This window comes from Vollenhovia emeryi, unplaced genomic scaffold, assembly GCF_000949405.1.
Source record: "Vollenhovia emeryi isolate VEMERY1.0 unplaced genomic scaffold, V.emery_V1.0 DF939356.1, whole genome shotgun sequence".
NCBI lineage: Eukaryota > Metazoa > Arthropoda > Insecta > Hymenoptera > Formicidae > Vollenhovia > Vollenhovia emeryi.
The window spans coordinates 34,105-61,873 of NW_011967010.1; the positions used below are offsets into that span (position 1 = coordinate 34,105).

The following is a 27,769-nucleotide window of genomic DNA, read 5'->3' on the forward strand; positions in this document are numbered from 1 at the left end:
ACTGCATAGAACCCTGTAGAAAACGCTTATATATGTTCGGAACTATGCGAGAACTATTTGTAGAAAGTCAGAACTCTGTTACTTCGGACACCTTTGTCTCCATGAGGATATATTTGTAGAGTGATAAAAAATTTTTTAATTGTAAAAACAATGTTTTCCCGCCAGAACTCTTTCTAGAACTATTGTAAAACTCTCTTGCGATAAAAATCCTAGCAGAAATAATTAGGAAATCATCCGGGGACAAAGTGATTTGCAGAGTGAAGTTAACAAATCAGTTTGCACTTTTCAATTTTTTGGTCTTAAAAGCCAGAACTATGCTCTCACCTGCTTTCCTCGAGGAACCGCCGAAACATCGAGGTTTTTGAGTAAGGGACACATTGGTAATGTAACCGCACTTGCTCGTCGCTCGTGGATTCTCCGACGGATTTCCCGATTACACGAAAATAATGTGATATTTTACAATTTTATTATTTATTATATTTTTCTTGTAATTTCCTTTACAATGCACACAATAATATAAAAGAAATAATTACAATATAAAATTAAAAATATAACATCTATACAACACAATATTTCGCTCGACGTTACATATGAAATATTCGATATGCACACAATAACATGAAATTCTTCATTGCATGTTTGGGATAAAAAATATCCCGAGTGTATTTATTAACGATCTCATAAAGTAAATCAAATCTACAAAAATTGTAAGTAAATTTAAAGTAAAAACTTAAACGCGCAACAACTTCTATCCTATTATATGCATCCGATTACAAATATAATTACATTTAATAGTAATACATTGCAGTTATAATTTTACCTATCTTTTTAATTAAGCAGTAATGTCCCCCTGTCCCTGTCTACCCGACTCCCTACCTACCCGTATTCCGCTGTATAGTCTTATTAATTTTCCTACCTACCCGCGTTTCAGTTAATAAATTTTTGTTAATAAACCGAGTCTTTCGTTAAAACCGCGACGCGATTTATAAGAGGTTTGGAGCATTATACGCGCGAGATTTAATAGGGGTCTTTTTAATCTTGCACATATGCTAGAATAAATAAAGAAGGAAAGAATATAACCCACCCGAATTTTTGCACATAAAAAGAAATAAACATATCATACAACATGTTATTCACATAATTCATCAAAGTGGCCAATATTGACCACTCGGCATATCCCTTCGTTGGGCCAGATTGGACATACCTTTCGTTGCTCCCGGCCATACAGTCTGGTCATTTTGACCAGAGATCAGGAAGGAAGAAAATTCCTTCCATAGTCGGTTTATCGTCACCGACAAATATTTCGTACGGTTCGAACTGTATGCGAGCGTCGATCGTATAAAAAAAAGCACGACCACGAGAAGTTAATTAAAGAAGAAAGTAAGAAAATTCTGAATATTTACTCTATAAAATTGATCAAATATATTTTGACATTCGTTATTTGTTCGAGAATAGGACTATCTCTTCGTGACTCGATCTTTGAATTCAAAATTCAAGTATAGATATGGAAACAAAATTTACTTCGCGTTATATATATATATTTTAAAATATTTGAATTGTATTCCGCGGTGAATTAAAATTTATAATGTTAATAAAGTCAAACAATTAATAATTTCTTGAACTTTTTCCTGAAAAACGATCGCGAAAACCGACCGCGAAAACAACCGTAAACATACGAAGATGCGTGCGACTGTGCATGTATTCATGCGAGACGCATCTTGAAAGTGTATCGCGGGGTGCATATACAAAATAAATGACGTGAGACTCAGAGAAAAGAGACTTTCCGTACGATAGGCCGACAATTGAATATTCCAGTTAATCAGTAATTTCAAACGATGCATGAAAATAATATTAAGTTTCAGCGTTCTCGACAAAATATACTGTCTCACGTCATTATATAAATTTTTATATAAATTTGTTAATAAAAAATTGATAGAGTACAAGAGATTAGCTCGACGAATATATTAATAATGTTCGTCATATTTTGCATGAAAATTACGGGACACCCAACCCTTCGCAGTTAAAGTCGCGATCACTCCCTTTCGTTAAAGTAAATGTATAAAAATAAATACGAAATTATGTTGTACTCTATCAATTTTGAGGCAACGGATCTACAAGATATACTAATTTATGTTCTACAATCTACGATCTACGAAATGTATTCTGGGAAAAAAAGTTAGTTGCAACCCATTTTGGGGCCCACAATTAGTAATCGAATTATTTAGATTGTTCGTAACTCTAATCTTTTACAAATTTTATCCCGCGTAACTAAAAATCGCAATTAGCTGTTCTATCTTTATCCAAGATATTAAAGTAATACTAATCAATTCTCTCAATTAGTTCTGTCGATATTCGGTAACGCAAAGATAATTTTCACTTAAGTGGCAATAACCGAAACGTTAAGTTGCTTAACTACATCAAAAAACGGTCAAAAATTTTCCCAGAGAATCTACGAAATATACTAATTTATCATCTACAAACTACGATCTACGAAATGTAGATTCGTTGCCTCGTTAAAAAATTATTGGACTTACCAACTGACGCGCAGCAGCGGAGTTTAACTACGATGAATCTGTAACAGAAAAATAAAAGATTTCTATTAAAATAGCGTTCAAGAAAACTAAAAATAGTGCAAGATATAGTTCATATGCGTATAAAACTTTTTATTCGGTTAGATATGTTTATATGATTATTGCGCGAAAGTTGTTCGGTAAAAGCCGAGATTTTCACGCACTGAAAAAATTTTCTGGTTGAATATGGACGAATCAGATAATTCCTTTAGGATTTACCAGAATTCCTTTAGGATTTACCAGAATTCCTGTAATCCTACAGAAATTCTGGTAAATCCTAAAGGAATTCTGGTAAATCCTAAAGGAATTATCTGATTCGTCCATATTCAACCAGAAATTTTTTTCAGTGCGAGAATAAACTTTTGTAAAATCTCAAATTACTTCTCGTCCTTTAAGTATTATTTCGATTTTATGAAATTATGAACTGAAACGATGTAGAAAATTGTATGACGACCGATGGCTGTCGTGCAATTTTCTACATTGGTCGATCAATTACTGGCGCTAAATAATTCTTTACGCAATGAAACGACTCGATAATACACCGGAGAAAATATTAATTTGGCACAAAATGAAAAATTAACACTCACCATAAAGTTGCTCCGCCGGCGCCTGATGCCTTCCCCTGGCCACCTCATCCTCTCAGATTATCCTCCAGGATACTCGCGAGAACACAAAAATCGTTGGCGCGATTTTACACTCCCGTTTACAAAGTCGATGTGAACGTATTCATTTTGTTCCGTCAAGTTCGCCTCCACTTCGAGTCGGCGAGTTTTTTAGTCGAAAAACTGCCAAATCTCTGAAGTGTGGCCATCGACAGGAACGGACACTTGACAAATACTTGTTCAAATGGGCTTTGAAGAGTCTTTAATTCGAGTAGTAAAACGGCACTCCCGAACGCGACGAAAGCCGAAGCTTTGTATTATACGCGCACTTTTGCACTAATAGTTCTTAGAGCGATTATTGCTTGGCAAGCGATCGACATATTACAATTTTTAGTTGTTAATGTTGTCAATTTACCCGGCGATTCGCGTATTACCTCGCGCTTTTCATCCGAAAGCGATAAAAGTTTCACTTGAACCGACGAAAAATTTGAACACGAGTTCAATTGTTAAAAAAGTGAATGTATCGAAACTAATAATTTATATATGTATCTCCGCATTTACTCCCCACATTAAGCCGGGTCTACACTATATGTATAACAAAACATGCTATATGTTTTTGTTTTGTTTTTAACATTGTTGTATAACTTGTTATATGACTTCATATAACTTGTTATTGGACACTATTATTGTAACAATAATTTTATATACAAGTTGTTAAACATTTTTCATCTCATTGTCAGTATTCATAATGGCGTCAAACGTAGAGGATGCAATTCTCGCAGCAGCAGCTTGTGTAATTTTGACTAGACAACATATTAGAACTAAACGGCGATTCTGGGTGCGACCATCATTAGAAGCTCGAAAAAAATATAGTGGTACAACCCTTATAGCAGATCTTGAAAGAGATGACAGAGATATATTGACGGGAGAAATTCGGTGTGACGGTAGTTTCAAAAACTTTGCAAGGATGACAAGTTTTGATTTTGAATACCTCATAAACATAAAGTTTTATAACTTCCTTTGATCTTTACCGACAACTAATGGATAACATATAACCTGCTATATAACACGAAAAATGTTATACAACATCATGTTATATAACATTTTTTCTTTTCTTTTTGTAACAAGTTGTATAACTTTGCTATATAGCATGTTTTAAGTTATATAGTGTAGATGCGGCTTTACGCGCGATATTGATCTCGATGAATCACCGTAGAAGTCAATTATATCATTACAGATCGCGACAATTATTGAAACGCGATTGATAAACGTTAATAATTGCCAAGAAATAATCTCCCGTACGAAACGATCGCGTTGCGTAGGCGTGGACGATCGAGATTCTCGTAGGGATTAGGCTCGTTTTCACCGAACGTCGCTCAACTTTAGTGTTAAAGTTAACTTAAAGCCAACGGCACACGTTGCTATATTTTTCATACTGGATTACTTACGCGAGCCAATCAGGATTTAGCTTCGAGTTACCGGATCGAAAACTCTGCATCTTGATTGGCTCTCGTGAGCAAGCCAGTAGGAAAATTCGTATCGTGTGCCGTTGGCTTTAGTTTCATTGGCGTTTGTCTCTTTCTAAAGTAACAGTTGGAAGGTGATAGAGAACGAGTCCGAGCCGAGCCCAAAGCCTAGTAACGTCGGTGAAATCGGATCTCAATCGCGTTACGAGAGCGACGCGATAACACGCGAAACACTTACGCCGCGCTCAACTGTCGCGTGCCGAATGACTCGGTCGCTACGTCATCAGATCGGAATGTAAACACGCGCTCGCCGGCGACCGGGTTGTTTACGCCGAAACCAAAATCACGGCGTACTCGCGAGAGTCGCGAGTCGCGATCATTCGCGCGGCGACAGTCGTACGTGGCGGGAGCGAACCGCGCCGCTCCGCATCGTATTATAATTCTTTCACCGTTTGCGCGTCGTCGTATCATATTCTTCCGCGTTCGCGTGTTCGCGACGAGCACGGGAGAAGAAGCTGCGATTCCTCGCTATAGGCAGTGATTGACATAGACACGCGATCGCCGAATCCTCGCGCTTTGCCATCACCGTGGAAATTAATTGTACGATTACGGATCGCGACAATTATTTGAACGCGATTGATAGCATCTCTCGTGCGAAACGATCGTTTCGTTTAAGTGATTGTCGCGATCCGTAGTCATAGCGTTGATTTTCACGGTGATTCTTCGAGATAAATGTCGCTCGTAATTCGAAGAGGAAATACATAGACAGTAAATATAGACTGAGCGTTCCATTGAGCAATAATCGCTTTAAGAATTATTAGTGCAAAAGTGCGCGTATAATACAAAGTTTCGGCTTTCGTCGCGTTCGGGAGTGCCGTTTTACTACTCGAATTAAAGACTCTTCAAAGCCCATTTGAACAAGTATTTGTCAAGTGTCCGTTCCTGTCGATGGCCACACTTCAGAGATTTGGCAGTTTTTCGACTAAAAAACTTGCCGACTTGAAGTGGAGGCGAACTTGACGGAACAAAATGAATACGTTCACATCGACTTTGTAAACGGGAGTGTAAAATCGCGCCAACGATTTTTGTGTTCTCGCGAGTGTCCTGGAGGATAATCTGAGAGGATGAGGTGGCCAGGGGAAGGCATCAGGCGCCGGCGGAGCAACTTTATGGTGAGTGTTAATTTTTCATTTTGTGCCAAATTAATATTTTCTCCGGTGTATTATCGAGTCGTTTCATTGCGTAAAGAATTATTTAGCGCCAGTAATTGATCGACCAATGTAGAAAATTGCACGATAGCCATCGGTCGTCATGCAATTTTCTACATCGTTTCAGTTCATAATTTCATAAATTCGAAAGAATACTTAAAGGCCGAGAAGTAATTTGAGATTTTACAAAAGTTTATTCTCGTGAAAATCTCGGCTTTTACCGAACAACTTTCGCGCAATAATCATATAAACATATCTAACCGAATAAAAAGTTTTATACGCATATGAACTATATCTTGCACTATTTTTAGTTTTCTTGAACGCTATTTTAATAGAAATCTTTTATTTTTCTGTTACAGATTCATCGTAGTTAAACTCCGCTGCTGCGCGTCAGTTGGTAAGTCCAATAATTTTTTAACGAGGCAACGAATCTACATTTCGTAGATCGTAGTTTGTAGATGATAAATTAGTATATTTCGTAGATTCTCTGGGAAAATTTTTGACCGTTTTTTGATGTAGTTAAGCAACTTAACGTTTCGGTTATTGCCACTTAAGTGAAAATTATCTTTGCGTTACCGAATATCGACAGAACTAATTGAGAGAATTGATTAGTATTACTTTAATATCTTGGATAAAGATAGAACAGCTAATTGTGATTTTTAGTTACGCGGGATAAAATTTGTAAAAGATTAGAGTTACGAACAATCCGAGGAACAATCTAAATAATTCGATTACCAATTGTGGGCCCCAAAATGGGTTGCAACTAACTTTTTCCCAGAATACATTTCGTAGATCGTAGATTGTAGAACATAAATTAGTATATCTCGTAGATCCGTTGCCTCAAAATTGATAGAGTACAACATAATTTCGTAATTATTTTTATACATTTACTTTAACGAAAGGGAGTGATCGCGACTTTAACTGCGAAGGGTTGGGTGTCCCGTAATTTTCGTGCAAAATATGACGAATATTATTAATATATTCGTCGAGCTAATCTCTTGTACTCTATCAATTTTTTATTAACAAATTTATATAAAAATTTATATAATGACGTGAGACAGTATATTTTGTCGAGAACGCTGAAACTTAATATTATTTTCATGCATCGTTTGAAATTACTGATTAACTGGAATATTCAATTGTCGGCCTATCGTACGGAAAGTCTCTTTTCTCTGGGTCTCACGTCATTTATTTTGTATGTGCACCCCGCGATACACTTTCAAGATGCGTCTCGCATGAATACATGCACAGTCGCACGCATCTTCGTATTTTTACGGTTGTTTCCGCGGTCGGTTTTCGCGATTGATTTTTCAAAAAAAGTTCAAGAAGTTATTAATTGTTTGACTTTATTAACATTATAAATTTTAGTTTACCGCGGAATATAATTCAAATATTTTAAAATATATATAACGCGAAGTAAATTTTGTTTCCATATCTATACTTGAATTTTGAATTCGAAGATCGAGTCAACAGCTATTCTTGAGCAAATAACGGATGTCAAAATATAGTTGATCAGTTTATACAGTAAATATTTTGAATTAATTTTTTTCTTTAATTAACTTCTCGTGGTCGTGCATTTTTTTATACGATCGACGCTCGCATACAGTTCGAACCGTACGAAATATTTGTCGGTGACGATAAACCGACTATGGAAGGAGAATTTCTTCCTTTCTGATCTCTGGTCAAAATGATCAGACTGTAAGGCCAGGAGCAACGAAAGGCATGTCCAATCTGGCCCAACGAAGGGATACGCCGAGGTTAGTGACCAATATTGGCCACTTTGATGGATCATGTGAATATGTTGTACGATATATTTTGATTTTTTCTTATGTGCAAAAATTCGGGTGGGTTATATTCTTTCCTTCTTTACATATTCTTGCATATGTGCAAGAATAAAAACCACTATCAAATCCCAATCGCGCTCGGATTTAAAGCCTAAACCGAGTCGTTTATAAATCCCGTCGCGGTATTAACGAAAGCAGATTTATTAAGTTGAAACGCGAGTAGACAGGAAAATAGATAAATAAGACTATACAGCGGAATACGGGTAGGGATGCGGATAGTCAAGAAAACGGAAAGGTAGAACCATATATTGAAATACGAGTGAATAAGTATTCGGGCAGGCAGGCGCAGGGGAACATAACTCGATAATTAAAAGAGATACTCGTAGATAAAAGAATAACTGCAGTTATATAATATAACAGAATATAACTAATACGATGTATTTATTATCTTTATGAAATATTATATACACATATAATACTTACAATAATTATATATAATGAATATAATATAATTATATTCATCTTAACAATTTATTCTTCTCAAATCATGACTATATCTTTCCAGACCTTTCATGAACTATATAGAGACCAGACCCTAGTGCTAGTTTTGAGAGTACTGAAAATCTGTTTTCATTAAATAATATTTTATATGTATTCGTCATTTCAATTATTCTTTGTTTTTTCGCCTTGTGGCTATTATGTTTCTTAGTAATCTGAGTACGCCTCTTTCTTTGTCCAATATGCCGTAATTTTTTATTTCTTCCACGACCGATTTTGCCGATTTTCTTCTTGCCCATTACTTTCTTCACACCTTCAACCTTGTTCATATCATCGTCATCACAATCGTCGCTGCCATCATCATCATCGTCGTCGTCGTCGTCGTCGTCATTGTCATCATCATCGACTTTTGATTATCCTCGCCGTCGCTTTCAGGTTCCTCTTCGCTTTGCTCCTCCTCGTCGCTTGGGTCTTTATCGCTTTTGCTATCTCCCTTTTCTTCTTCGTCCTCTTCTTCTGCACTCTCTTCATAGGCATAGGCATAGGCATATAAAAATTTTATATTTTTAGTCTCATTGCAAGAAAGTAACTGCAAAATAACGATTCGTTACATTTTCAGTAACTGTAACCCTTGGTCCACGATCTTGCTTTAAGTAAGCTGTAAGCCTTAAGCCGTAAAATATTAACCACTCACAGATGAGAGTGAGGGGAATAAATGCCTGTGATTGGTTAATTTCTTACGGCTTAAGGTTTACAGCTTACTTAAAGCAAGATTGTGGACCAGGGGTAACGCGTTTTTAGAATTGGTTACTTACTTGTAACTGTAACTAGATACTTTTATAAAGATTACTTTTATAAAGTAACTTTACCAACCCTGCCTTTACATCATGAAATTGTAACAAACGCGTGGACGAGAAAATGCCCGAGTTCTTTACATCATTTTATACCTCGTTTTATTTATCGTTACAATGTAAATAAACATTTTTTGTCAAATATTTTATACTTTTGTCAAGCCTTGGCAAGTTTAAGTTATAATATTGCGGGACAGTCTTTATTTCGCAATTTTAGAAAATCGTTAGAAGCAGATTAGAAGTATTTATTGAGTACAAAAGAAAAGATCTAACACGCGTACAGAGAATAATTGCTCGTAACGCTCGCGCTCTCGACGACGGCCCTTTTCGGTTATTCTCTCTCAAGCGACTCTGCCCTTCGTTCGAGCGATCGCGCTTCTATACACAGATCTAAACCTTGGAGATTGTCAAGTTGAGAAATACAGGCCTCTTGTTTTCGTACATCGAGAATGTTCGCTAACGCTCGTTTTCGTTCTATCGCATGTAGAATGTAATATTTTATATAGCAAATTAATACTACAATATATACATATATGTATATTATTCACTTCCAAATGTGGCATTTCTTTTCGGGATTCATTGCACTGCCGACCGGACAATTGTAAGCCTCGGCGAAGTCTTGCGAATTCGAAACGCTTCCTATCACCCTCAACCGTCCGGTGCTGTGTTCGTCAGACTTGGCGCTCGTTATGATACTAGATGTTTCTCCACCCTCGCACCACAGCTGCAAGCGTTACCGCAATTTCACTCATATGTTGAAATACATTAATATTATTTCAATCATTGTTATTCTCATAATTTAATTATTACAGCACCGAATTCGCGATCTGTGACACTTACGTTAGCAAAGGACAGGAAGAAAAGCTGATTGTTAGTGAGGTCTTCGTGGCCTGGCAAAACGGTGTCCTGTTTACCGCATTCTCTTTCTCTCCTTCGATACGCTTTATACGCTGCCTGTAACCCCATCGTGTCCGCGATATTCTCTCCTGCCGTCTGGTTGCCGTAGTTCTGCAATTTTTAACAGTAGGTACGACCGAACGTTTTCAAAATACAAGACGAAGAAATAACGGCACCGTCAATTGAACGGTATTCTCAAATGCAGAATGAGCGACGTACTTTTATCTTGTAGTTGGTTGCCTTGTCGATGGGATAATTATTAAATTGCTCGACGAAACATTCCGCCTTCTTGCCATATGCTTCGGCCATTGCGGCTAGCCACTCCACGATATCTCCATTCTTATCGTACTTGTGTCCTAAAAATGGTTTTTGCTATACTTTTTACATATTCTTCAGAGTTTCTCAGACGTATCTTGGAATAAAATGAGATGCCGTTATTATATTATTACAACACAATTGTAATGTAATTTAATAATATAATACGGCGCATCTAACATAGCAAATGTTATTTTCTAACTTTACGTTACCTTCATCGTCGAATCCGTGATTAACTTCGTGACCCATAATTGATCCAACAATACCGTAATTAATAACTCTGTAATGAAGAGTAATTACAGAAAATTGTATTAAATACTATGAAATTTGTAGAAGTAATACAAGCCTGTTTGTGTCTGTCGCTATGCTAATTGCGTTGATATTTTCATCAAAATTGTGTACTTACTGTGGTCGACCGTAAGCAAATAGTGGGCTCTGGAAATCCGCTGCCGAAAAGGCTGCAATCGAAAGAAAAAATTAATCCCAAGGGCAACAGTAATGGTTGCAAATTTGTGTAGTTTTATTGCGCTAAAAAGAAGTTTTGGCTACAAACCTACGGAATTAGCGTCCGGGTCGAAAAAAGCATTTACCATTACCGGGCTCATCGTCGTTCTGTAATTTATTGTAAGAGTTTACTTTCAAATTAAAGAACAAAGCCGCATTGGAACAGATATGAATATATTATCTTACACGTCATCGTCTTCATCTTCATCCAATAACTTTCGTAGTTTTTTCCACTTGATGTATCTTTTATGGCTGAGAACATTCTCGTAATACGAATTGCTGATAACGAGCTTCAACAGAATGGAATTGTTAAACAACGCAGTCACTGTGTAATAGCAATAAATCAATTTTGCGAGACTTACCCCTTGAAAGTATCGTTTAACGATAGTGTTATTTTTATACCAATCTGGATATCCGATGAATTTCTCCATATTCACTAACTTCGCTAAAACAAAATCCTTAGTATTCTCATCCATCCAGTCTGATTCTTTAATTTGATACTCGACTTCCTTTTGTATGTCGTCCATCATGTCCGATGCCTGCAACAGGAATGATAATCCAATTGAACACAGTCAGAATGTTATAAGCGACAGACAAAACATCACTTTTAGTTCACAATTAACGCAAACGGCTTACGGTTGTCGTGATATCATCAGAGAAATGATTTCTCACATATTCGTATGCTAGAATGTCGCTCATCTCTACTTCCTCCATGCAGTTGTACGCTCTAGGGTAACAATTTATGATCAGTTTGACATTAGCATAATCTGGATCTAATTTTTATTCACGGGTTAAAACTACAAGATTGCCCTGACTGTGAAAATTTTCTCCAAACTTTTCGTATAATTTTTATGTAAATTTCGCAACTTTCAGGTTTTTTCAATAATTTTATAGTCTTTTAGAAAAATTTTCAGATTTTTCGTACAAATTGGTATGCCTTTCAAATATGCCGAAAAAGTTGATGTCTTTTTTTAGAATTTTTTACTTAAAATCTGAAATATTCTGAAACTTCTCACTCTATAATTTCAGATTGAACATCGCCGTTGGCAGTTTTATGTTTCTTTTTATCGTACCATTCTTGTAAATCAGATCACGTAGAGGTTTTCAGAAATTACAGAATCAAAAATCTTAGAACTGGAATATTTCGGAATATTCACACGTATGAAAAATTCTAAGAGAAGAAGTGAACTTTCTCATTGTTTCTGAAAAGAGCACCGATACGTATAAAAGTTCTGACAAAAATTCTCACCGAGGTGAGAATGAATAAAAATACAATGTAATAAAGAAAGTTTATACAGGGTGTCGGATTCGATTTGGACGACTCCAAAGATTATAGTAGATTGGGTCAAACTGAGAAGAAAAGTTATATACCATTTGACAAAATCCGTAATTATTATCGCGTAATTAAGAAAAACGTCTGAGCCAATAAGTGCACGGAGGAGCGGAAGGCAGACATGCAAAATGGTGTATTTGTTGACATTTCTCAAGATCCGATAGCGAGAGGTGGAGTCATGCATCGATCGATGAGTGACGGGGGCGAGCGGGGAGCGGTGAGCGGGCGAAAGGCGCGCAGCGAGCGAACGCGCGACATATGACATCGCGCCGAAAAATTTTTTCTGGTGTTAGGAGAATAATACACCATTTTGCATGTCTGCCGAGTCCGGCCTTCAGTTCCTCCGTGCACTTATTGGCTCAGACGTTTTTCTTAATTACGCGATAATAATTACAAATTTTGTAAAATGGTATATAACTTTTCTTCTCAGCTTGACCCAATCTACTGTAATCTTTGGAGTCGTCCAAATCGAATCCGACACCCTGTATAATATTAAGCATATGTCTAGTTGAAGAGCGAATGACTGCTTTTTAAAGGTATAAGAACTTATAGCACACACCTCGCTGGAACTCCAAGAATGTCTTTATCTTCATCCTTTTCTACTTGCCACTCGCTGCATAATTTTCTCATTTCGTTTGTCGTAGCTTTTATTATTCTACTCAAGAAGTTCCAATGTATATAGTTCACTGAAACGTGTCTCACGTGAGCATATCTATCGACGACATTCCCTTATTACTGCCGGATTTCTTTCAAAATTTACCGATTGTTCGACTTGAGGTCTTATCCAGCAAAGCGACGAGATTCCTGAAGTAACTTGGTGAGCCAATTTCTAGATCTAAAGCGCCATCTATAGGTACGTGGGCCTCGTCAAACAACTCCCCAATTTTGTACAGCCAGTCAATCTACGTAGCGTCAATCGTGCTCAGTTAATAACATATTAAATAATTAATTAATTAGTTAATTGGAGAACGACTTACTTCGCTGTTGTCAGTTTTATGTTTCTTTTCATCGTACCATTCTTGTAAATCATCGAGCGTCATCTCCTCATCATCATCGAAATCTACAGTAATCTGAAACATTATTGTTCGAGTTATTGTACAATCTTCTTTTCGCTGCCTTTTACAAAGTAACAATAACGCGTAAAGATACGCGGTCGGTTTCGCGCGCGCGATATTCGCCACGCTTATGCTTGGCGCGAGACATTACCATGTCTCTTGGTGCAACACTCACGCCAACTAATTTTATATGAAAGTTGATCATGTCTTGAATATCTTTATCCATGTGTTCCTCCGAGACTTCGATGCCTCCTGCTTTAGCTATGGCGCGAGCTACTGCCGAGACGTAATTAGCGTATTTGTTCAGTTGGTCATCTTCATCGATTATCTCTTCCGTGTTGATCCGCGGTGTTGTGGCCTCTAAAGATTTCTTAGATTTCTTTAATCTCTCCGTACGCTTATGCTTCACGTGATTGCGCTTGTTCTTCAGCCTTCGTAATTTCTCATGAACAATTGTCGGCGTTGCCCGTTTCTTTATCCTCTCTTTCTTTGCCTTGTGGCTCTCGTACTTCTTAGCATGCGTACTACCCTTTCTCCTTCCACTATGTCTCAGCTTTTTATTTTTCACTAACTTGCCAGTCTTTTTCATACCGCCCTTCCTCTTCTTCTGGTTTTTCTGTACATTTGTATCGTAATTGTCATGTTTGTCGTCATCTTCATCGTCATCATTGTCATCATCTTTATCGTCACTATTATCATCATCTTCATCGTCATCGTCATTATCGCTTTGGTCGTCGCTTTTATCTTCACTTCCAGGTTCTTGACTATCTTTCTGCTCGTCGCTTTCATCTTCACTTCCAGGTTCTTGACTATCTTTCTGGTCGTCGCTTTTATCTTCACTTCCAGGTTCTTGACTGTCTTTCTGCTCGTCGCTTTGCTTCTCCTCGTCGCTGGGATCTTCATCGCTGGGATCCTCATCGCTGGAGTCCTCTTCGCTTTCATCTTCTTCCTCCCCGCTGTCGATCGAACTCCAGAGTCTGTATGAACCCAGAGGTAGATGAGGAATATCAATCTGATAACAAAAACTTACGTTAGCGAGAATCGCTAGTGGAAAGTTACAGGGAATGCTTGGAATATTTTACGTTCGCGTGTGACGCAAAGGTTAACGCAGAAAATAAGCGTTCGATGACACTATATAATGTCAATATTGTATAATGAAATTATAGAGACGTCAATTACATCTCGCACACACGCTTCTAGATTTAGGTTTGTTAATGCAGCGTACAATAATAATTTTAATAATTGTGTCACGATAAGTACATGTACTACTTTCGAGGTCTCGTTCCAACCGTATTCGATCACGCGCACGTCGTGAAAAGCATTCTTTCCCGTCAATCGCACATACTGATCGTCCACTTTTTGCCAACTGTACTCCTGCTCATTCCATTCGTCCGGGTCCATTATCAACGGCCAGCCACCTATCCGAGACATGGTGAAGACAAGCGGCTCGAGCCCTTGCCTCTCCATTTTATCTGAAAGTATTTCGCGAGTCCGCGATCATATCGTGAAATGTGAAAAAGAAGAAATATCGTGATTTTTGCACGGCGTTTGAGAGTCACTCGTGCTTACCTGTATCCATGCATACCGCGTACCATTTCTTCGCGAGTTTCACCGCCAAAAGATCGCTGTCCTTGGGACCCTCGTCAAAAATTTCTGCAAAATATCATTTAATTATACGAGAGCAATTCGGATTACAATTTCGGCTGTTTCGGCACTTACCTTTTACTTGCTTCATGACATTCATCTGCGCGCTTTCAAACATGCTCCAGGAATCCATCCCCTCCGGGGGAGGATTGTGCTCCGGCCATTTCCCGCAAGCGTATTCGTAGAAATCCTCGCACGGATCCACAGTTTTGTCCATACTCTCCGATATCATCTGAGCTGGAATAAAATAAAAACGAGAGAAAAGACAATAAACAAATAAAGATTTCAATCTTAAGGTTAGCTGCGCTAAAAAAAAAATTTCGCAGCTAATCATGGTTTGCTAAAGATGTTTTGCTGCCGCAACTATTTTCTAAACCACAGCGAACGCTTTGCTGTCGGCCTGATACAATAGGCACAGTAAGAAAACATTTAACTATCCGAGCTGAATATTAGCTGTCCATATTTTACAACTGGAATTTAGGCAGCTACATGTTTCTTCCCGTCTGCTATTGTATAATAATTAAAATCATAGCTGTTGCCGTTTAAGAAATACCTATTTTCTTGCACTCCTGAGATTGGCACACGGTCGACGTATCTTCTTCTTTGTTTTTATCTTGTTTACTATTTAAGTCAAACAACCATTCCAGACGCGAAGGATGAATCTTTCTCGACGGTGCAGCATTTTTCACTAGAAAAACGCCGATGAAGGCGCTGCATGGTACAATTCAAAATGAAATGAGTATAATACACTATATAAGAAAGGATAATAATGATAATTAATGAAAAGTAACGAAGGGAAAATAAACAAATAAGTATGCGTAAAGGATAATTCGTAATTATCGGTTTTTCAGTAGCTAGAATCCGAAACAAGAAGAAATGTCAGTGTATATGGATCGTTTAGGCTTCACTTTTCTGAGTTGCAGTCGAATAAGGTGAATTAGTTTTCTAAAAAGCAAAGGTAGGGATCGGCTAATCGCTTATTAACACCGTGTTTAAAAAATAATTATCACGAGTTACTTACAGAAGGATGAACCGCCTCATTGTTGCTAAACAATGTGCGGTTAATATAAATTTTAGTTGCACTGTGTAGTTAATATATTTATTCTTATGTTCTTCGATACAATATAAAGTTACTTTTCGCATAGTTTAGCCTTTTATACTATTACTATCCGCGGAAGGATTCTGCATCGCCACCATATCGAATTGATAGAGCCGAAGGTCAGAGACTTGTCTACCAGCCTTCCGATTTATCTTAATGAAACGGCGCCTGTGATAACGAATATTATTGCTACATTGTGTATAACATTTCAAACTCAAGGCACATTAATTTACATAATTTTCTTTTTTCGCGTACATTTTTATTAACATCGAAAAATAATGTATAAATTCTGAATGATAGTTTTCTTAGAATAGTGCTTCTTTCTTTAAATATATAATATATAAGGAATAATAATTAATAAAAGCATTAAGGGGATACATGCGTATAAATGTCGTTATAAATTCTTAAGAACTGCTACATTCGCAGCTTGTTGCAATATTATGTCATTGCATGGCCGTAGCAGCAATGTCGCTGCTAATTCTGTGCTATATGAGTTATTTATAGGTAGTATAGATAATTATATTATATGAGAGCTTAAAAAGTTATCTAAATAACATTTCTCGCGCTTTTCAAAAAGAATATTTATTATGTGGTTCAGTAACAATGCAGTAACAATTCTAATTATCTCACTATTCTACTTATCATTATTCCTTGCCTATCTATTCTACTTATCTACTGGATAACTTCAATAGGAAGCAATATTCTTATCATGGCCAACGGAATCTCATGTATCTACTTAATTAGTATAATTGCCACACGTTTTCAGAACATTTGTCGTTTTATGATTATCATATCTTATACTCGCGTAATGCAATTTAAACGAGTTGAAAAACTGAAAATAAATCAATGTGGGAAAAATGTTAAGCGCAACTGGCAATTCTAATTAGAGAAAATTAATTGCGAAAAATATTATCTCAGCCGAGGCTTGAACCTGGACCTCTCTACACTCTAGGTGGGCGTCTCATCAATTCGACCACCGAGGCTGAAAAGAAATTCTTTGTGGAATTGTGTATTGCGCATTGCACGAATAAAAGTATTTTTATTCGTGCAATTAACGAACATTCTGCTCTGACAGAAAAATTGAAAGTCGATTGGTTGAAGCCACACGAATAGCCAATCAACTTGCAACTTTTCTGTAAGAGCAGAAATTTCGCATACGTTTCTCCTTCGAACAAATTCAAGAATCGAGCCCCAGGTCAAATTTCCCGAAACATCTAACAAAATACTTATTACTTCATAAATATAAATCATTAAATTTACGAAAAGCTCTCTTTCGTGATGATTTTCTTTAAGAGATTTATATTAGACAAGAAATAATAAAAACGAGCTTGGTGGTTTTATATTATAAATTTTATTTATATTCTGATATACGTTATTTTGGATAATTTTGAAATATCTCTGAAAGCTTTCTGTGCTATATGGGAAAATCCAGGTCACCCTAACTAAACAGACGATTGCGTGCTTGATACAAGTTGCATTATTTAAAACAAATGCTTTGGGAAAATAATACGAAAAATGAATAAAAAGTATATGCAAGAACGAATATATACAGGGTGTCAGATTCGATATGGACGACCCCAAAGATTATAGTAAATTGGGTTAAACTGAGAAGAAAAGTTATATAAAATTTTACAAAATCGTAATTATTATCGCCTAATTCAGAAAAACGTCTGAGCCAATAAGGCCGGACTCGGCAGCATGCAAAATGGTGTGTTTGTTGACATCTCTCAAAAATCGATAGCGAGAGGTGGAGTCACGCATCGATCGATGAGAGACGGTGGCGAGCGGGGAGCGGGGAGCGGTGAGCGGGCGAATGCGTTCGCTAGAGATGTCAACAAACACACCATTTTGCATGCTGCCGAGTCCGGCCTTCCGCTCCTCCGTGCACTTATTGGCTCAGACGTTTTTCTGAATTAGGCGATAATAATTACGATTTCGTAAAATTTTATATAACTTTTCTTCTCAGTTTAACCCAATCTACTATAATCTTTGGGGTCGTCCATATCGAATCTGACACCCTGTATATGGGGCGTTCTCTGTCAAAAAGGCCACCCCCCCTGCCCACTTCAATTTTTGAGATATAATGCTCTAAAAGGGCTTAAAATTTTCGTTGAAGTGTCTATTTTTCGATGCCGTATGGCGTTATCGAAAATTCAAAATGGCGGACCCAGAATCGCGACTAGAATGAAAAAGCCATTAAAAGCAAGATAATATTAGGCAACAAATTTTTAATTTTGTCAATTACATGAGTGTGAATAGTAATTTTCCATGTATTTTTGCCTGCTGAACACGAATCTGTTGTCCAAAGGCTAGCATCACGATTTTTAGAAAAATGGCCTCAAATTGATAAAAACAGCATTTTTTATGGTTTTCGTGACGTAGCACGGCAGCAAATTTTTTCCCCAATTTCATTAATGCCACGCGAAAGTACCAACTTTTAACTTTAAAATGCCTTGTGTTTCGTTTCGGTATGAGTTTATTTTAATGGTCTAATATTCAACTTTATTCAGAAATGAATTTCTTCCCAAGATCAAGTGATCGCTCTGGCCTGAAGTTCTATACAGAGAATTGTGGTAGAAACAAAAATTTAGCTTACAGGTCGCTATCAAAGTAATACTACAGATAAATTCGGATATGGAGTTTGTTGAATAAATACGTTTATTCGTGCTTCAAGGTAGAATGTAGCCAGTATGATACGATAGACATGTGCGACAAAGAAAAGAGAGAGAGAAGCGAAAACAAGGAATGCCCTTGTCTTGAATTTACGGATGTGACGTCGACTATCGACTGTTCCCGAATAATCCAGATCATTCTAGATCGTCCTATCGATCATGCGCGGATAGCAAACGTCGGTCGTCGATATCCTTCCGCCCAAAGCATGCTCACTCGTGCTTGAGCCGTCGTGAAGAGCACACGTGTATGCCGTATCTATCTCGCAATAAATTCGTATTTGTGTTAACTCGTTTTTATTCGTTATCAAGACCACAACCATTCAACAGAGTTAATGATACAGAGCATCAGTATCATTGTTCCGTTTCACGGTTGCGTTGCATGCGCGCAACCAGTGTTTCTCATTTTAGCTATATCTCGAAAATGAAAAATCGTACCGAAATGAAACAAAACTCATTTTAAAGCTAAACATTCATAGTTCAGCATAGTATTAGCGAAATTTAGAGGAAAAAATTTTTTGCCGGTGTTATGCATAAATACTCTCAAAATTGTCGTGTGTTTCTGGCATTTTCGGCATTTTTCTCAAAATCGTGACGTGCTAGCCAAATTTGGATAACGGATTCGTGTTCAGCAAACAAAAATACATAGAAAATGACTATTCATACTCATGTAATCGACAAAATTAAAAATTTATTGTCTAATATTATCGTGCTTTTAATGGCTTTTTCCATTATAGTCGCGATTCTAGGTCCGCCATTTTGAATTTTCAAAAACGCCATACGGCATCGAAAAATAAACACTTCAACGAAAATTTTAAGCCCTTTTAGAGCATTATATCTCAAAAATTGAAGTGGGCAGAGGGGGTGGCCTTTTTGACAGAGAACGCCCCATATACATATATATATATGTATATATATTATCATAAATTACAATTAATTTTCTTGTTCTACAGTGACATTATTATGCAACTGGTACAAAACGTGCGTTTGTAAATTACATCTAAGAGTAACAAAAAATTTTTGTACTCGGATTAATATTTGTGAGGTTTATTTCCTGGTTTTGTAATTTCATCGCTTTCCGTTGCGCCATTGGTTGCGAACCCACCAGGGGTTTCCTCCTGATTGAAAGACATTTTAGCTGCCAAAAGACAGGGGTTCGATTCTTGAATCCTTTGCAAAAGATTCGTATGCGAGAAAGCTGCTTTTATAGAAAAGTTGCAAGGTGATTGACAATTTGTATAACTTTTACCAAATCAACTTTTACCTTCTATCTAAGAGCAGAATTTTCGCATACGTTTCTTTAGCGAATGATTCAAGAATCAAGCTTCAGAGTTCAACTTTGTATCAAGTATTGTGCGATCGTGCGTCTTTTTTATGGATTTAAAGAATCGCTAGAAGAGATGTTTATAGGCATGCGTGTTATTTTATTCACCAGTACAAAAATAATTTTTGCGAGTTATCATTCTACGAAATACTCTGCAAATATCACTTCCAGATATTGCACTTCTTTTCGGGATTCATCGGACTGCCAACCGGGCAACTGTAAGCTCTGGCAAAGTCATCCGAATTTGATACGGAGCCTATTATTCTTAGTCGCCCGATGCTATGTTCATCATTTCTAGCCAGAGTCATGAGATAACCTGGTTGGAACGATTCGCACCATAACTGCAAAAAGTTTCATTCTAATATAGTTGAAAAACAATTAGAAGTATTGTGCTCTTTTGTATTTACAGTCAAATGAACTAATTCTTTCCTGTCAAGACAAATCACATTTGTCCGCAATTTTCGGTGTGTGAAATATATATATAAGTGCGACACTCAAATGAGTCTCGCGCGCAAAAATATCATTAATTATTATCATAAGTTTGAATTATAGTTTTCTTAATGCCTATAACACGCACGTTGGCAAAGGATAAAAAGAACAGTTGATCGTTTGTAAAATCTTCCATGCCCGGCATCGTGGCGTCCGGTGTTTTACTCTCTTTCTCCGTGCGTTGATAAGCCTTGTAGATCGCTTGCAATCCCATTGTGTCCGCGATATTGTTGCTTATTGTCTGCTTGCCATAATCCTGTAAGTTTAGTAAGTACAAGTGACCAGTAAGGCTACGGTAAAATAAAGATAACTCGAGCAATAATCAATAAATAAAAGTGACCAAATAAAGCTTTAGTAAAATAAAAATAAGTCCAAGACACAACGAGCAATATACCTTTATCTTCATATTTGTTTCTGTATCAATGGGGTAATTATTAAACTGGTTCACAAAACACTTTTGCTTTATGTCATATATGGCGGCTATTTTCAATAACCATTTCATCCAGGAGAAATCACCGTCCTTATCGTACACGCGTCCTAAAAGATAATTCTTTCCATTTCTTCTTTGCTCAACATTCTCAAACGGCAATTAAATAATAAATCACATTATATTATGCTATTGTAGCAATAATTGTTAACATTATAAAAAGTAAGCATAGTTTCGTAGCAGTTATTTTCTTGTGTACCTGAATCATCAAATTCGTGATTAACCTCGTGTGCCATGACGAATCCAATAATACCAAAATTAACGGCTCTATAAAGAAATTATTATTAGAGAAAACTTCTCTTAATATTTATATAAAGATTTTAATATAAAGTAATTATAAATTGTACATATTTTTTATTTTATATTGAATTTTAATGAGGACCATTCATTTACCGTGGCCGATCGTAATAGAACCGTGGGCTCCGGAAAGCCGCTGCCGTGATAGCTGTGGACGGGAGAATTTTTTAGATAATAATTATTTAAAAAATTCATTTTAAAACAATATTTAATATGCAAAAGACAGATCAATCAAATCTGATAAATAATAACTACGATGCATAGCGTGCAATTAAGATACTTATCAATAGACAAGCAAGAACATATACTGAACCTAAAACATTCCTCCAGGGCATGTAAAAGGCATTCACCGCAATCGGATCTAAATGTTTTCTGTAACATAAATTTGTATAAAGATTATTTAACTCGCAAATAAATCGAAATAATAAATTGTTGTCTCACTGGTCTTTGTCTAAAGTATCTTCTTTCGCCAACTTCCGTAGGCTCTTCCATTTGGTGTATCTGTTGTATCGAAGTACATTTTCATAGTACGACGAGCCGATAATGAGCTTTAGTGGAATAATTTTACGTAAGACGGACGTCATGTAATGTGTGGTAGATAAGATGAACAATTTAGGAAAAACTCACCCCTTTATAATACTCTTCAATGATCGTGGTGTTTTTATACCAATCGGGATACCCAAGAAATCTTTTCAAATTCTTCACTTTGGCTAAAGCAAAGTCCCTAGCGTTATTATCCAACCAATCTGAGTTTCTAACCAAGATCTCGACTTCCTTTTGTATATCACAGATCATTTTCGATCCCTACAATAGTAGTGAGTAATCGAATTAGGCAAAAGTTTATAAGCCCAGAATTCGGATTGTAGGTAAAAGACAAATAAAATGAAACTTACTGTTTTCACGATATCATCGGTGAAATATTTCCTTACAAATTCGTACGCCAGAATATCTTTTATCTCTGCTGACTCCATACATATGAAAGGTCGCTGACTGCATTTTAACATAAGTGAATTGGATTTTAAATTAGAAATACCTTGGCAGTAAATGATGAATTATAAAATATAAGGAAGTACTAGTTATGTATATGAATATATCAAACCTCAACATTGTGCCCGTGCGAATTATCTCCCAAAACTTGGACAACTCTCTCATTGTACTTGTGCTAGTCTTCATCACTTTGCTTATGAAATTCCAGTGTATATAATTCACTGAAACGTATTTTTTATGAACACGTGTACTAACGACTATTACATTTCGTACTATGATTGCACTTCTAAAACTTACCGATCGTTCGATTCGGTGTCACATCTAACAAAGAGATAAGATTTACAAAGTAACTTGACGTGATGACGACATTTAAATCATTATCCACAGGCTCGTTCGCCTCGTCAAACAATGCCTTTATTTTGTTCACCCAGTCAATCTATAATCAGGAGATAATTTTTATATAAAATATATCTATATATTATTTTTCTCTCGTATAATTGTTATTCTGTATAAAAGACTAATAAGAAGAATAATTGAAAAGTAATTAGAAGTTTTTCTCATTTCCACAAATTTCATTTTTCTGCAAAAAAAACGACAATGCGGAAATAATTCTTTTAAATATAATTACACTTTTAATTTTTCTGTCACCTATATGTTCGTAAATTCTCCTTACTATTAGATTTGTCGAAATTATTAACATTTCCCTCATATGATAGGTCAGAAAACTTGAAGGCTAGGGTTTAGTGAGTTTTATTTGCATATGTATAGGTCTTTATTCGTTTTTAGGAACCCTTTCCTTTTGTCTTATATTTCTATACCTTCTTAATATGAGGACGTTATCGAGGGCCCCAATTATTTCACGTTGTGAGAAATAGGTATATCGTTTTGTATCACGTCATTCCTGAGCGACAATTATTTTCTAATTAACCTGCGCCTAACAACTCTGTATATACGTAAAGTGATTATACAAGAGAAGAGAAAATCTCGAAAAAATATATATTATATTATATATATTTTCAGGTAGGTATAAAACATTTTTCCAGACAGGTCACGTCATTCTTTATTGCGTTAATCATATTTATCCAGTCATGAAAACCGAAGAGCTAACGTGTTATTAAAATTGAACTAAATTAATCGATTGAAAAACTTACCTTGCCTTGAGCTGTTTTAGGGTTCTTTTTGTTATACCAGTGTTGAAAACCTCCAAGTGTAAATTCTTCCAAATCGAATAACTTATTGTACAGCTTATGATACATCGTCGAGCCCGATGGGATAATCTGAAACGTTAATTATTCAAATTGTTCAATATACATATAGAAGGTCCGCGGTTAAAAGTCTCTTGTCTTATACTTTTGCAATATATGGCAATAGCATGATATTCACCTGTATCAATCTCAATTGGAACACGATCATATCTTCGATATCTTTGTCGAGACTTTCTTGTGAAATTACAGTACCTGTCTCGTCAGCTATGACACGAGCCACTTTCGATATGTGATCAGCGTACATTTGTACCAAAACTGCGTCCTTCCCATTCTCTCCAGTCGTTTCTTCCACACTACCTCGCGGTCTCGCCGTGTGTACCATTTCCCCAATGCTCAAAATGTTCTTCGTTCTTTTGCTATGCACTTTTCCTACGTGACTTCTTGTGCCTTTCCGGGTGCGTAGCTTCTCGCGATGATTAAACCGTTGCGCGCGTTTACCGTCAACTTCTGCTACTGCGTTTCTTTTTATTCTTTGTTTCTTCGCCTTGTGGCTATCATGTTTCTTAGTAATCTGAGTACGCCCCTTTCTTTGTTCAATGTGCCGTAATTTTTTACTTCTTCCACGACCGATTTTGCCGATCTTCTTCTTGCCCATTACTTTCTTCACATCTTCAACCATGTCCATATCATCGTCGTCGTCGTCGTCGTCGTCGTCGTCATCATCGTCATCACAATTGCCACTGCCATCATCGTCGTCATCGTCACAATCGCCACTACCTTCATCATCACCGTCATCACAATCGCCACTGCCATCATCATCGTCGTCGTCATCGTCATCATCATCGACTTTCGATTTATCCTCGCCTTCGCTTCCAGGTTCCTCTTCGCTTTGCTCCTCCTCGTCGCAGTCGCACGGGTCTTCATCGCTTTTGCTATCTCCCTTTTCTTCTTCGTCCTCTTCTTCACTCTCTTCTTCGCTGTCGGTTTCAATCACATCGCGCAGTGCCTTTGAACCCGGCGGTAAATGCGGCGTATCAATCTACGTACAGGTTTACAGGGAAAAGATTTGGATGACTGACAGAAAATCGATGCGGATGTTTTAGATTTAGATTAGTGCGACATGCAACGAGTAGCGCAGAGAGTGTGATTGAAAAATTATAATATTATACAAATGTTAAAACGTGAAGGCGACACACGTAAATACATGAACAAAGTTATAGAAATGTCAATTACGTATCTCACTGTAGATGTACTTCTCCAAATAAGAAAAGCGTAACGTAAATTTAGATTTAACAAGTCTAATTGCACTCTTTATAAATTAGATTGAAATCTAGCTGAAAGTATCACAATAAGTACCTCTACAACTTTCGAATCATCTTCCTGTATGCGCACGTCATGAAAGGCATTTCTTCCCGTCAAGCGCATGTAATGATCATCCACTTTTTGCCAGCTGTGCTCCTGCTCGTCCCATTTATCCGGCTCCATTGTCATCGGCCAGCCGCCAAAACGCGTTAGGGTAGAAACCAGTGGGTCAAGTCCTTGCTTTTCCATAGCATCTGTAAGCGTCGGCGAATTATTACTCTACCGGCAAATGTAGATTGTGAGAGTATTTGAAAAATTTCGCAAAGTATAAAATATTACAGGAATGTTTCCAGTATGTTAGGATAATCTTATTGTTAGTACAGTCTATAGAAGTACGGATTATTCGAATAATGCCATTACTGTACTGTACGGTGCGTTGTACAATGCGATACGAAATCTACATATTTTTTTTATTCGAACATTTATTAGTACAGGCACACTCACCAGTATCCGTGCAAGCTTCGTACCACTTTCTCGCAAGCTTCACCGTATTGAGATCGTCCTCCGCAGGTTTAGCCTTCACAATCTCTGCGAAAAACTTAATAATATCAAGAAATGTTAAGCAAATCACAAACTTTGAATTTCATTGCAACGTGCAGATGATTGGTCACCTTGTAGTTGTTTATAGGTCAGATACTGAAGCTGGTATTGCATATTCCATCTTGATGATCCTACTGGAATAGGATTATGTTTCGACCACTTTCCGCACGCGTACTCGTAAAAGTCGTTACATGGATCTACGGAGCTATTCATGTTTTCTAATATCAGTTTACCTGAGAAAAGTGATAAAATGAGTGATAGCAAATGACGATTGAAATTTTTGGAGCAGTCGAGTCTAGTGGTTTCATGAAATGCAAATACCCATTTTCTTGCATTCTTCGGATTCGCATACGGTTCGCTCTCTTTCCTCATTATTGTTTAATTTATTTGAACTGAATAACCAATCGTAATACGAGGGAAACCCATGTACTTTTGATACCGCAACTCTCGTTATAAACGCGCAAATAAAGGCGCTGTAAAAAAGAATATTGATGTACACATTAATATGTATATAGAAATCACGATTTATAGCATAATATAATACATATGTAACATATAACATTTGTTATAATGTAATTGTTGCAATATATGCAATATCACGATTAATGTATATTATTACATTCTACAGTACGCCTTAAGATATTTATATTTATGCGTGTAAAAAGGAATTAAAAAAACATCTAATCATGCATTGTCAAGAACGATTATTATTTAACTTACGTACAAAAGAATGAGTCGCCTCATGTCGGGAATAATCGTCAGCCGGTCTAAATTTCAATGATGATACACTAAATGTTTCCTAACGTTCTCTATTACAATATGAAATCATTTGTTGGCTGCTTACTCTTTTATATGTTACTACTTGGGCGGAAAGCGCTCTAGAATGTGCAAACATATCGAATTGATAAGTCGAAGGCCAGAGATACATCTTTCTCGTCCTGTTGATTTTAAATTTTAAATAAATTATGCGATCGCTCTTAAACGCTCTTTTTCTTTTAAGCTTTCTTCTTGATTTTTCTTTCAATAGTAATTGAAAATTTTGTCACGTTTTCCTTTTCTCGCGAACATCTATCTAAATTAAAGAATTCTGGATGACAATATCCGACTTTTAAGAATATGTCGGGGAAATTCTTTTTCAAAATGTGAACGATAAATGAAAACGACAGACAACTAATAAAAGCAACAGTGAATTCGTGATATCATGAGCAAGTAATCGTCTGTTTTTGATAAATTATTTTAACTATTTATTTGACGCGTTGTTCTTTGAGCGATTTTTAACGAAGACATACCGCCTTTGCGAGACAAAAGAAATGATGCAAATAAAAAGATAAGACTTTTGCGTTTTTATAATTTATCAATTTAAACACGTATTCTTATCTAAAACAGTTAACATACTTTATATATACAGAGTGTCCCAGACCACCCGTATCAGCCAAATATCTCGAAATCCGAGAACGGCAGACATAAACGTTTCAGACAAAAGTTGTTTGGTTTGAAGGGGGCCATAAGATGGTACCATTGGTTTGACCTTGTAGAATTATTTGAAGGTCACATAAAGGTCACGCCAATTTTTTTAAATGGCATCCCCTATTTTTTATTACATATTCTTGTAGCTACCTCGAGAGCTTTCCAAAACGCTATAATAAAGTATTTTTTTATTATTTCGCTTACCGGTCGAGTTATATCCATTAAAGGTTAAAATGGTCCACCCTGTATAAAGTAACTATTAATGTAACTATTAAATTAGTTACTGGTTATCGAAAATATGTAACTGAGTTAAGTCACAGTTACGGATGGAGAGAAAGTGATGAAGTTAAGTTAGTGTTACCAAAAATAAGTACCTATACTGTGACGTTGCCGTCCCGCGAGCGCGTCCACCGGGTTCCTCCCTCAAGGCAACAGGCCAAGATTAGGGAAAACCGTGCCGCAGTCTCCAGAAAGGCGACCGTTATTCGGTAAAATCGACGCGATTGCTGATTATTTTGTTTTTTTTTGTCCTATGAATGCGAGCGTATGAGTGCGGATGGACGCGGGGGCGGAGGAAAGACGAGAGGCCCGGCTAACGGACGAATTCCGCGGCGAGCACGGTGGAGAGGCGTGCGGAGCGGGAACGGAGCGAGCGGAGCAGCGAGCCGGGAGGAAGGAGCCCAGGGCCCGTGACACGATACCTGAGGGGCGTCAGCGGGGGAGCCGCTGCGACCGCCCTATCGAGGGAACGCGAGAAAATTTGGCGATCCCGCGGGCACCTGCGCCCGATCGTGAAGATATCGCTGCCGGCGTTGTCGCGTGCCGTCGCGCGATTGGCCGCGGGGCACGCGCCTCGCGCGAGCAGCCGCGCGGGGGGGGCCCCCGAACTATCGATCCGCGATCGCGGAAAATTCGGAGCAGCCTGTTGCGAGTAGTGTAAGAGGAAGGACCCCGGTTTACCGCTGCCGCCGTTTTCCCGCCACGAAGGGCGAGTTCCCGCGGAAGCCCAGGACGAGCCGTTGCCGCCTGCCGATCCCGGGAGAGCCGAGGTGCCGGTGAGATCCTCCTCCGTCTGTTTCGCCCCGTGCGATAGCGTCCGGGCCCGGGTTGTTCTGT

At 37.4% G+C, this 27,769-nt stretch overlaps 2 protein-coding genes across 2 annotated transcripts; both read right to left on the bottom strand.

The window, feature by feature from the left end:
- Positions 1–9,203: 9,203 nt before the first annotated feature.
- LOC105558302 (neprilysin-like) lies at positions 9,204–15,897 on the bottom strand. The gene is made up of 18 exons (XM_012005897.1): positions 15,749–15,897; positions 15,281–15,438; positions 14,803–14,964; positions 14,653–14,736; positions 14,344–14,555; positions 13,259–14,095; positions 13,006–13,098; positions 12,789–12,930; positions 12,588–12,714; positions 11,332–11,422; positions 11,058–11,234; positions 10,882–10,985; positions 10,745–10,803; positions 10,598–10,649; positions 10,404–10,471; positions 10,096–10,232; positions 9,820–9,987; positions 9,204–9,703 (listed from the first exon to the last, which is right to left on the bottom strand). Exons 1-18 carry the CDS (start codon positions 15,868–15,870, stop codon positions 9,524–9,526), a joined length of 2,973 nt encoding a protein of 990 aa, XP_011861287.1. The 5' UTR covers positions 15,871–15,897; the 3' UTR covers positions 9,204–9,523.
- Positions 15,898–19,898: 4,001 nt separating this feature from the next.
- Positions 19,899–26,029, bottom strand: LOC105558301 (endothelin-converting enzyme 2-like). Its single transcript, XM_012005896.1, has 18 exons — positions 25,911–26,029; positions 25,508–25,659; positions 25,258–25,419; positions 25,091–25,174; positions 24,641–24,840; positions 23,463–24,323; positions 23,231–23,356; positions 22,377–22,515; positions 22,192–22,300; positions 21,986–22,082; positions 21,720–21,896; positions 21,534–21,640; positions 21,406–21,464; positions 21,189–21,240; positions 20,995–21,062; positions 20,703–20,845; positions 20,397–20,564; positions 19,899–20,160 (listed from the first exon to the last, which is right to left on the bottom strand). Exons 1-18 carry the CDS (start codon positions 25,928–25,930, stop codon positions 19,981–19,983), a joined length of 2,904 nt encoding a protein of 967 aa, XP_011861286.1. The 5' UTR covers positions 25,931–26,029; the 3' UTR covers positions 19,899–19,980.
- Between the last annotated feature and the right edge of the window lie 1,740 nt (positions 26,030–27,769).

Bases quoted from the DNA above. Each gene is read 5' to 3' on its own strand.
- LOC105558302 (XM_012005897.1), bottom strand. From the start codon at position 15,870: ATGCGAAAAGTAACTTTATATTGTATCGAAGAACATAAGAATAAATAT. The intron at 14,556-14,652 runs GTAAGCACGAGT...AAATACTTTCAG, and splicing joins CGCGGTATGCATGGATACAG to ATAAAATGGAGAGGCAAGGG. The intron at 11,235-11,331 runs GTAAGCCGTTTG...TTCCTGTTGCAG, and splicing joins CTGATGATATCACGACAACC to GCATCGGACATGATGGACGA.
- LOC105558301 (XM_012005896.1), bottom strand. From the start codon at position 25,930: ATGAGGCGACTCATTCTTTT. The intron at 21,641-21,719 runs GTGAGTTTTTCC...ATTCCACTAAAG, and splicing joins TTGAAGAGTATTATAAAGGG to CTCATTATCGGCTCGTCGTA. The intron at 21,241-21,405 runs GTTCAGTATATG...TCCCGTCCACAG, and splicing joins GCCCTGGAGGAATGTTTTAG to CTATCACGGCAGCGGCTTTC.